Consider the following 11,562-nt stretch of genomic DNA (forward strand, 5'->3'; position numbering starts at 1 on the left):
GCAAGTAGTCTGCTCTGTGTTTAAAATGTGAACAATACAACCTACCTCATAAAATATCTGGGTATTTGTAAGAATTAAGTGCTGAATAAACACTAACTGCTACTCATGTTACTGATGTCATTGTTTTGCCATCTCTCTAGCTTAAATATCCTTTCGTAACTAGAAAAAACACCTATACTTGAGAATTGAGAGCTATACAATCTTTTAAAAATTTATTGACATATACTTGATTTACAGTGTTAAATTCTGTACAAAAGTGATTCAGCTATACATATGTATACACATTCTTATACTTTTCCTTATGGTTTATCAGAGAATATTGAATATAGTTCCCTAAGCTATGCAGTAGGACCTTGTTCATCTTTCTATACATAATAATTTGCATGTACTAATCCCAAACTCCTACTCCATTCCTCTCCCATGCTTTCCCCCTTGGCAACCACAAGTCTATACTTTCTTTTTTTAGCATTCCTTTGGAATTACAAAACCCAGAGAACACAGGACCCAACATCTCAGACTTTCTGGAGTTCCCAAATGGGAAACTGCCCACCATATTTAAGTGCTTTCTCCATGAGCCTATTTAAGAGCAGTATCAGTCATTTGATCTTAGTTTCTGTCTTGAGAATTTGGAGAAGTCTTTCCCGGATCTGCTTGGTGCGGACTGCATAGACAATAGGATTGAGGATTGGAGGAATAAGGAGGTAGAAGTTGGCCAGCAAGGTGTGGATTGGAGGGGGCACCTGGTGACCAAATCGGTGAATGAGGGAAGAAACAGCAATGGGAACATAAAAGATTAGGATAGCACAGATGTGGGAACCACACGTCCCCAGGGTTTTCAGCCTGGCCTCAGGAGTAGACAGCCCTATCACGGTTCTGAAAATCATCACATAGGAGGCAGTAATGGCCATTGAGTCCAGGATCAAGACCAGAAAGCCAATGCTCAATCCATAGATATTGTTGATCCTGCTGTCACCACATGTCAAGGTGACCACAGCCATGTGCTCACAGTAGGAGTGAGAGATAACACGGGTTTTGTAAAGAGGCAGCCGTAGGCGGATCATCAGAGGCAGGGGTCCAATGTAGAGGACACCCCGGCAGAGGGCAGTGATCCCCAAACGTCCCACCATGGTATGAGTGAGCACTGTGGTATGATGGAGTGGGTTGCAGATGGCTACATAGCGGTCAAAAGCCATGGCAAGGAAGATGCCTGACTCCACTGTGGCAAAGCAGTGAATGAGGAACATCTGAGCCAAGCAGGCATCCAACCCAATATCACCAGCCCCAAACCAGAATATCCCCAGCAGTTTGGGCATAGTGGAAGTAGACAGAACCAGGTCAATGATAGCCAACATGCACAGAAAGAAGTACATGGGCTGGTGCAGGCTATGCTCCACCCTTACCACAGCCAGAATGGTGGCATTCCCCACCACAGCTACCAGGTACATGGAGCTGAAGGGGATGGAGAGCCAGATATGCAGGGACTCCAGTCCTGGAATTCCAGTCAGCTGGAAGGAACTGGGTGCTAAGCAGACATTATGAAAAGTGAGCATGGCTAGTTACAAATGCACTTTCTCACTTTTGTCCCAAAATATGATAGAGCTTTTTTCCCCCAGAAATAAGGAAAGAATATTCTTAGGTCCAATAATAATGAATAGGCTCACTGACCATAAAAGATTCTATAAAATTTCTTTGAAGTTACAGAATAATGTCACAGCAGGTTATTACTGTGTTATGTCCATGAGTTTACCAAACACAAGACAAAATACGTATTTAAATGGAATGTAAGAGTATATTTATGCAGTATGACTCAAGGAGTACTGTTCTGGCATCAATAAAAATTAAGGCAGACAGGTGACTGTTTAGTTATGTAACTCTGTAGGTCTTCTCTGAAGTATTTCTCAAAATTGTATTGGCAAGATTCAGAGTGAAGGCTCCACTGATAAGAAATATATTGATGCTGAAAGATAAAGTGACAGCCCCCTGGGACTCTCTAGAGTCTATTCTAAATCAAAATTTAATCTTGGGGCCAGTGTTGGCTATTGAATGAGCTGAAGTATTTAATCTGCAGGCCAAATCAAGGTAGATGTGTGCAGGTGAAGACTTTCCAAAGGGTAGAACAGAGTGATTTCTGATAGGTGAGAGCTGAGTGGACCTCAGTTTGTGTGTCTGCCCAAAGGTAGATCCCTGCAAGGACTCTATGACTTTCTTGGAGGCTGAATTAGGAGAAGATTCCAGAAATGGAGAGGGTTCTCCCCAGGAAAGAGAAAGATAGCATTCAGGGCAGGGTAGCATGAAACCTATATGAGCACTGGGCCAAAGAAATGCCCTTACTCAGAGTCCATAATAATGGGCCAAGGGGGAGATATATATTTAGAAAGAAGACATGAAAATAGTTTTATATACTTTCAGGGTCTAATATGTCATACCAGAATGTTCCTATGTATACTAGAGGAATGCCAAGGGAAGAAGTACATAACAAAGTTTGTCTTCTGTATCTTGACCCTTGTTGGGATGAATATAGCAGAGCAGTCAACAGTCTGGGCTTTGGAATTTTCCACACCTGACTTCAGATCTTGGCAATAGGAACTTGAAGTAAATTTCTTTATCCCATTCATTAAATATAGTTGACCTCATTCTACAGGAAATTTAAGTAGTATGTCCTAGAGAAGTCATAAAGATTAAAGGAGAAGGCAGTGTTTGAGGTATAGTAAGACTAAACTATTGGACAGTTATGACTAATATGTAAAACCAAAGATGCATTCAATAAACTTCAAAGAACGTTGGAATTTCTCTCCCTAGGTAGCCGAAGTGCTGGGAAGGTGACAATTCATGTAAGCCAGTTGTAGTGACTTTATCCCACAGAATTCCTCTGCGTGAGCTGGGCTTTCTCTCATCTCAAGGTTCTCCTAGATATGACTATGAATGAGGATAGAGAAAATGTTGAGAGTAGAAGGAAAAAGATGAAAAGGCTGGGTCAGTGGGGCTGGGAAGGAAAAGAGTGTACAGGAACCAGCCTGTGACTGAGGTGAGGAGGTAGGGCGAGGCTAGAAGCCAGGCTGGAGGGAACCTGTCTTGGTTTCTTCTTTATTGTGCTGATTGTTCTCCATCTGTCCCCTCAGATTCTGTTCTGTGTTCCCAGAAGCTGACATTTATGCACTACTGCTTTTCTAAGTCGTTTCTACTCTAAGTGGTTTTCTACTCTGGTTTCTAAGTGGTCTCCACCAATGTGAGGCAGGAGATAAGATGAGACTAGAGATAAGAACTTACTCCCCATCTCCCTTCCTGCCAGGCACGTTTGACAGTGCTGTGACTTTCTACCAAAGGCCACAGCTCCTGAAAAGTAACCCCTTCCCCCGTACTTGTGTTCTGACAACTGCATCTTACCTTAACCTGGTTGGCCTAAGTGGAGTGATGCTGCTCCCTGTGGTTAGTCTTGGGTCTCCACCATCCCTTGTCAGTCCTCTTATCCCTTTTCAGGCCTCTGTAGATGGTCTCTTCACTTGCTCCCTTGACTGTGCCTCTTGTTTTTTGGATATATCAGACCAGACCCCAATAGTGTACAGTCTTCACCAGGGTCATCTCAAAGCTGCCTGCTTCCTCATTAGGACATATCTGAAATTGGACAGCTTCACGGAACTAGCTCCAAAGGCAAAAGAGCTATAATCTCATGGTCTTCAAGGGCTAAGTTATCTTGACCATGATTTCTAGATTTACAATAAAGTAGACTTGTCTCCTTCACCCATACCTCCTAATTTACTGGCTTTCATAACTGGATGTTGCAAATAAAGTATAATCATGTTAAGAAATATTGCTTCCTTCTAGAAAAGGGAGAGTCTTTAAATGGAAAAATGAGTGATACTCACCAAGTAAACTTGTCTTCTGTTCTGACGTTTGTCTTCCTTACGGTGATTAACTTCCTCCTGTGTTAGTGGGGAAGCTATCTCAGAGTCTGTCTCCCACTTCTGATATTATGAGTCCTATCACTACTGAGTCACACCCTGGGAGTCACACCACTGTTCCTTTGTAGGTTTGGGCAGAAAAGAAGTGTTGTAGGAGGATCTCACAGATCAAATTACATAAGAGACTAAATCTATACAGTGAATTATGGGCATAAGAACTTGTTTTCTCTCAAAAGTAGGCAGGGCTCTTCTATATCCCAGACCTCCTTAGATCAAGCCAAATATCCTTCGTCCTATGAATTGGACTCAAGCCCTGGATTTGATTTATCTCTTTCCTTCCTCATACCTGACAACATAGAGCTGTTTTCCTGACAGAGGTTCCACCTCCATTTCATCTCTTCCTTCTCCTATTAATCTCCAGAAATACCATGAAACTGAAAAGGGTACTGGTGCCTGGGCAAGGGCAGGGGTGGGATATGTTTCACCTGCTGGATGGAGATAGGCTGAGCCTTGGGGTTAACTTTGCTGATCTTTATCCTGACCCTAAGACCCTAACACTCCACTTATGTTTCTTTAGTCTGAAGGGCAGCCCTTAGTCCTTAAATACCACAGACGGCTACTGCAGCTCCCGTTTAGTGGGGCTGTGAGTGTAAGAGATCACAGCTGGACAGCTCCCACCTGAGCTACATCCAAATACTGTGAACACAAACCACAACACTTAGCATTCTCATCCTGCTCACTACCTTTCTACATGGCTGAATTTTTCTATCTCCAAATGTGTCATGTTCTTTCACTTCTAATAATTACTGATTGTTCTGTCCTGGTTTTAGAATAGCATACTCATCTTCATCTCCTGGCTAATACTTATACACGGCACACTTAGGTATCAGCCTAAGAGGCCTGTCTTTGTGCTGCACACACAGTATTCCAGATTGCCTGCTTACCTGCCTGTTTCCCTGGACAGAATATCAGTTCTATGAGAGTAGGGAGCATGTCTATTCTCATTCTCTGTTGTAATTCTTACACTAGCATAGTGCCTGGCTATGTTAAAGGAGAACAAAATATATTGTGCCTTTTTAAAGCACCTGGAGGTACTTTTCAGAGTCTTGTACTGGCTAGTAAACTAGAGTCCTCTTCAGTCTCCTGGCACATAACTCTGTGGACTCTATCCTTTCTAAGTCCCCTTTCATGAGAATTCGTTCCCTCTGGGTCTTGGAGACTTATACAGGAGCATGATCTAAAGTTGGATGCCCAAGGCTCCCAAGCCTGTTCTTCCTTAAAGGCTGGGAATGCTTACTGATCCTTTTTACTCCTTTCCTAGATTTTCCTTGGATCTTACCTGGGATAGGTAGTGTCAGCAAGAGCCTGGGGCTCTGCAAGTGCCTCTGAGGCCTGGCACTTACAAACATTCTGATCAGGAGTCAAGGGAATTCCACTTGTAACCTTCCCACTGTGTCAGTGGAGAAGGAAAATAGCAGGCTTTGTCCCAGAAGGATAGACAGATTTCTATATTTAGACACAGAGCTATCTACACCACATATCAGGGGTCCAGAGAGATCTTAAGCCTATGGAGGACAGACTTCTGAATTGAGTCATGATCTCTCGGGTTCAAGTGCTACTTGTGGTAGCACTTGTAGGGCCTCCCTGGAATCCACAGCTCGTCTAAGGACACCACTTAGAAATCAGAAAAGCCTTTCTGGAGGAGGGATAAGAATCTTCTTGGGATTAGAACTCAGTCTGCCTGTCACTCTCTAAGGAAGTTTGGCATCCTTCCAGCCCTTGAAGTGGTGGTAGAGTCCTGAATTAACCTCAAGACAGACAAATGGCTATTACCTACAGATGAGGTACTGCAGCCTTCACCCCTCACTCTTTTTACAGTATGAGGGAAGGACCCCGGGGGCTTGAATGGAGCCGTGCATGGCCTTTACATCTTTCTGAACCTGGAGTTCCCAATCTAAAATCCTGTTTCTTAGGAAGAAGAAAACATGATTTCTCAGTTTGGCTTATTTCCTTCTTTGTCCTCATGGGCTTCTCATAGATTGTGGGGTATCATGCTTTAGGACATGTTACAAAATCTGGCCTTTGAAGCTCCAGTGGTTTGAATTTGCAAGCCAGCTTGGTGATATACCCACTGTGTAAACTTAAACATGTTGCTTCACTTCCTTGAGCCTAAAGTGGGAATAATACCTATGAGAGTTGGCCTGCGAAGAAAGCTGAGTGCCAAAGAATTGATGCTTTTGAACTGTGGTGTTGGAGAAGACTCTTGAGAGTCCCTTGAACTGCAAGGAGATCCAGCCAGTCCATTCTGAAGGAAATCAGCCCTGGGATTTCTTTGGAAGGAATGATGCTAAAGCTGAAACTCCAGTACTTTGGCCACCTCATGCGAAGAGTTGACTCATTGGAAAAGACTGATGCTGGGAGGGACTGGGGGCAGGAGGAGAAGGGGACGACAGAGGATGAGATGGCTGGATGGCATCACTGACTTGATGGATGTGAGTCTGAGTGAACTCCGGGAGTTGGTGATGGACAGGGAGGCCTGGCGTGCTGAGATTCATGGGGTCGCAAAGAGTCAGACACGACTGAGTGACTGAACTGAACTGAACTTGTAGTACTATAAAGTATCAATTGTTATAATTGAGATACTGTATATAAAGGGGCTAGTAAGGAAACAATTACACCAGGTACTTAAATAGCATTGTTATTACCATCACTGTTTCTTTTTGTTTTACCCTGGGAGGTTTAAACCTGGGAGAGACATCCTTAACTGCCTCCTTTAGATCGGGAGCCAATATGATGATGGCAGGGGCATTCAAGTAGAATCAACACAGAAAGAACCTAATATTTACTCTTTAGAGGATTCTACTTCTCTGGAACCTGAGGAAAAGCTAGAGACTTCTAGAAACTTGCTCCCCACCCTCTCCTTAAACTTGACTTTCAATATAAAACTGTTTGTAGTTGCTTTGATATATAGTATGTCTTCCAAACCTGTGCACAGGTTATACACTCAACCCAGTAAAGGGAGAAATTTCATTCCATACAGGTTCATATCTAGCTTTTGAAACTTTGGTTCAGTAATCCCCTGCCCAGTTGAGCCCTGCCTTTGGAGTTTAATAGGTGATCTATGACTTGAAGGCTCTTTGCTGGGGAACCTGATCCCACACTGCTGAGTGCTGTATGGGAGCAGAAGGCAATGCCCACTCACACCTGTTGGGGGACCTCTTGTTGGGCCAGAGACAATGTTCATGCTAAGATGCTTCCTTCCTGGACTTCTCCTGGGAGTGGTTCTTTGCCCTCCTTTTCTATTTTCTCCACTTTAACTAATTTGTACTGTGTGCTAATTGTGTATAATAAACCAAGTAATTTGTGAATTGAAAAAAAATAGGTGACCTATGTTGTACATGATTTCCACATGGTGTTTAGAAATAACTATTCACTAAGTCAATGCATTTGAATTAAGTCATATTAAAGCTTAAAGTAAGGTTTCTCCCTATAATAGATTTTATAGACCAACTCAAGACAATCTTTCTCAATTAAACTAGAATAAACTTTTTTATGTTTTGGTAATTAACCTTGCTTAGTTTTTCTGTTTTTTATTTTTTCCAGTTTTATTGAGATATGAATGACAAAGATTATATACATTTAAGTACATGTGAGTTTTTAGGTGTACAATGTGATGATTTGACATACATGTATATTGTGAAATGATTACCACAATCAAGTCAATAAACATGTCCATTATCTCACATAGTTACCTTTTTTTGTGCTGAGGGCACTTAAAATCTATTTTATTAGCAAATTTTAAGTGTACAATTCAATATTATTAACTATAGGCACAAAGGTGTACATATGATCCCCAGAACTTATTCATCTTATAATTGAAAATTTGTACCCTCATTTTTCCCAAGCCCAACCCCTGGCAATGACCCTTCTTAGATTTAAAGGTAAAAACTACTTAATGCTATGCATGTCTGTTTAGTAAAATTTGTCCATTGTAACAAGATCCCCTGAGTTTTTATCAGTTAATAGTAGTTTGTCTGCAGCTTTTATATTTAAAATCAGATTGGCTGTATCAAAATTAATCATCCTTCATTCATGTTTATTTTTTTTAGTATCTAAAATGTATTACTCCATTTTCTTCTTCTGTAAAGCATATTGTGAAAATGTCTGATGGCACTATCGCCTGCCGGACAGGAGATGCTGAAAGCCACTGATATGAGATAAAGATGATTTTTGATGCAGAGGCAAGGAAGAAACTCATCAAGTGGGCATATTCCCTACAGCAACTCTGCAAGGGACTGAACTTTTGGCAGTAGCAATACCAGCATCCTTGTTAGCAGAGGAGAAGTAAAAGGGTGATGTCTTTGGGGAATGAAGATAAGCTTGTATCAGCATAAAATAGATTGTTTTACCTATGAGGCAAAAAAAAAAAATTTTTTTTCTCAAATGATGAAGAGGTGCAGAAGAGCATTAGAGATTAACTTTCTCCATAGTCTATATCTTAAATATATTAAATCAGATTTGTAATCAGCTTTGGAAGCAAACATTATCTGTGCTCATTCTCACACTGTCTAGGACAGGGCATTGTGGGCCAAGGATGAGATACTAATAGCAGACTGGACTCTACAAAACAAAGGAAAACATTGTTTGTCACTAAATATCTTTTTAAATTTGTATTTTACATTGGAACATAGTTGATTAACTGTTAGTTTCAGATGTACAGCAAAGTGATTCAGTTATATGTATATATATATTTCAGATTCTCTTGCACTTTAGGATATTAAAGAATATTGAGGAGCATCCCCTGTGCTACACAGTAGGTCTTTATTTGTAATCTACTTTAAATACAGTAGTATATACATATCAATCTCAAACTCTCAATCTATTCCTTCCCCCCAGTGTTTCTCCCCTGGTAACCATAAGTTCATTCTCTAAGTATGTGAGTCCTTCTACCCTGTAAATTCATTTGTATCACTTTTTCAGATTCCATATATAGGCAATATAATATTTTATCTTTCTGATTTCACTTAATACAGTAATCTCCAGGTCCATCCATGTTGCTGCAAATGAAATTATTTCATTCTTTTTAATGGCTGAGTAATAACCCATTTTGTACACGTATCACATCATTATCCATTCCTCTGTCGATGGACATTTAAGATGCTTCCATGTGTTGGCTATGGTAAACAGTGCTGCAATGAACATTGTGGTATATGTATCCTTTTGAACTGTGTTTTTCTCTGGATATATGCCTTGGGAGTGTGATTTCTGGATCATATGGTAGCTCTATTTTTTTTAAAGGCACCTCCATACTGTTCTCCATAGTGACTGTACAAAGTTATATTCCCATCAACAGTGTAGGAGGGTTCCCTTTTCTTCACACCCTCTCCAGGATTGTTTGTAGACTTTTTAATGAGGACCATTCTTAATGAGGACCATTCTAACTGGTGTGGGAATCTGCATCAGTGGAAATTGTTCTGCTTGCATAAGAGTGGCTCCCTGGCCAAAGTGGGTTCCCTGTCAGGTACAGAGGAAGAGACCGTTCTTCTTTTGCTCCAGTGGTTTTTCCTCCTTCAGCTCCCACCTGAGTTGGTAGGGGTGGGTCAGTTGCTAGCAAGTTCCCTAGCCCCTGCATTTCCCTCCTTGCAACATTAGCAGTGCTGTTGTTTATTCACTGTAGTTTTGATTTGCATTTCTCTAATGATTAGCGATGTTAAATACCTTTCCATGTTCTGGTTGGCTGTCTGTATGTTTTCTTTAGAGAAATATCTATTTAGATCATCTTCTCATTTTCTGATTGGGTTGTTTTATTGATATTAAACTTCATGAGCTGTTTGTAAATTTTGGAGACTAATCCTTGGTTAGTTGCATTGTTTGCAAATTTCTCCCATTCTGTGGGTTGTCTTTTAAAAAAAGATTTGGAAATCAAAAACAACTTGTCTCTTCAACTTTTCCTGTATGTCTGGAGTTCCTCTGAGCCACAAAGGATCTGGTGAACTAATTTGAAATTTCTCAGATTATCTTGACCTAGACCTGCATATTGCAGTATGCCTTGTGTGTCCTCAGTCATATCTGACTCTTTGCAACCCCATGGACTGTAGCCAACCCCCTGCCTCGCCGCCCCCAGGCTCCTCTGTTCATGGGATTGTCCAGGCAGGAGTACTGGAGTGAGCTGCCATTTCCTCCTCCAGGGGATCTTCCCCACTCAGGGATCAAACCCATGTTTCTTGCATCTCCTGCATTGGCAAGTGAATTCTTAACTGCTGTGCCACCTGGGAAGTCCTGCAATATTCTCTCAAATCTGAGGGATTTTCTGGTGGCTTTGGACACACTCCTTCCACCTTATGAAAACTTCTTTGGCACTCCTTTTCAGAGCCCCACCAAGATTCCCTCTCTTTAATTCTTAGTTAAAGCTTTCTCTTCTAGGACATAGAATCTAGGTCATTTATGTCTTACACTGGATCTGTGGTGGGAATTTCATTCCCAGGCAGCAACATGCAGTGTCTCTGCCTCTTCTAGGCTTTTTCTAGAACCATCCTCCTCTCTTCTTTGGTCAACAGGGTAGTTAGTACACTTTGAACATCAGCCCAACTTGAGTTGTGGGTCGCAGAGATGGAGAAGAAGTTTTCTATACTTTAAGGTCATTCAATAACTTGGCATATTTTTCTAGTTGAACAAGTCTGATGTGAAAAACGAGAGTAAAAATACAGTGTTGGGGGTGAGGGTGTTGGTAATAGAGCATATCCACACAAATCTTGCTGCCTGATCTTGGGCATTTATTCTTACGGTGGCAATCTGTCTCAGCAGGAACTGTTCTGTCTGAACAAGAGTGGCTCCCTGGCCAGTGGGTACCCTGTCAGGTACAGGAGGGAAAGACTGTCCTTTTTTCCCACAAGTGGTTTCCTCCTCCTCCAGCTCCCACCAAAGCTGGTGGGGGTGTCTCAGTTGCTATCAAGTTCCCCAGGCCCTGCTTTTTCCCATTCTTCCCTCCATGTTTGCTAAGTCATGTCCAGCTCTTCTACGACACAATAGACTATATAGCCCACCAGGCTCCTCTGTCCATTGGATTTTCTAGGCAAGAAATACTGGAGTGGGTTGCCATTTCCTTTTCCAGGGGATCTTTCCCACCCAGGGATCAAACCCACATCTCTTGCATTGCAGGTGGATTCTTTACCACTGAGCCACCTGGGAAGCCATGGCAGTGCTGTAGGAACATTTTTTGTTCAATTGGTTCATCACTTAAATTCCTGAAAATTGGATACAACTTTAATATTTGCTTATTGGAGGGAATTTCTTTTGTATCATAATTCTGGGCATGTTACATTTTCTGAGGTCTCCCTTTGATACATCATAAAAGTTTATACATAAGGAACTTCACTCCATTTTTATCCCCTTTCACAAAACAAAACAGTTCTAGTAGAAGGTATTACAAGTTAGACATTAGGGGGCCATTGTTCTCCAGATCCTAAGGAGCACTGAGGAAAAGCAATGTTTGAAGAGAACATTAGTTTATTTCTTTTCATGGGTACATAACTAAAATTCCCAACTCTTCAAAATACACCCTGCTGCTGCTATGTTGCTTCAGTCGTGTCCGACTCTGTGCGACCCCATAGATGGCAGCCCACCAGGCTCCCCCATCCCTGGGATTCTCCAGGCAAGAACACTG

General features: G+C 41.7%; 1 protein-coding gene across 1 annotated transcript; it reads right to left on the reverse strand.

Moving 5' to 3' along the window:
* Positions 1–596: 596 nt before the first annotated feature.
* Positions 597–1,550, reverse strand: LOC104984113 (olfactory receptor 52M1). Its single transcript, XM_010833732.1, has one exon. It carries the CDS (start codon positions 1,548–1,550, stop codon positions 597–599), a length of 954 nt encoding a protein of 317 aa, XP_010832034.1.
* Positions 1,551–11,562: the final 10,012 nt, after the last annotated feature.

The sequence above is a fragment of the Bison bison genome, unplaced genomic scaffold (genome assembly GCF_000754665.1).
Source record: "Bison bison bison isolate TAMUID 2011002044 unplaced genomic scaffold, Bison_UMD1.0 scf7180017863883, whole genome shotgun sequence".
Classification (NCBI taxonomy): Eukaryota; Metazoa; Chordata; class Mammalia; order Artiodactyla; family Bovidae; genus Bison; species Bison bison.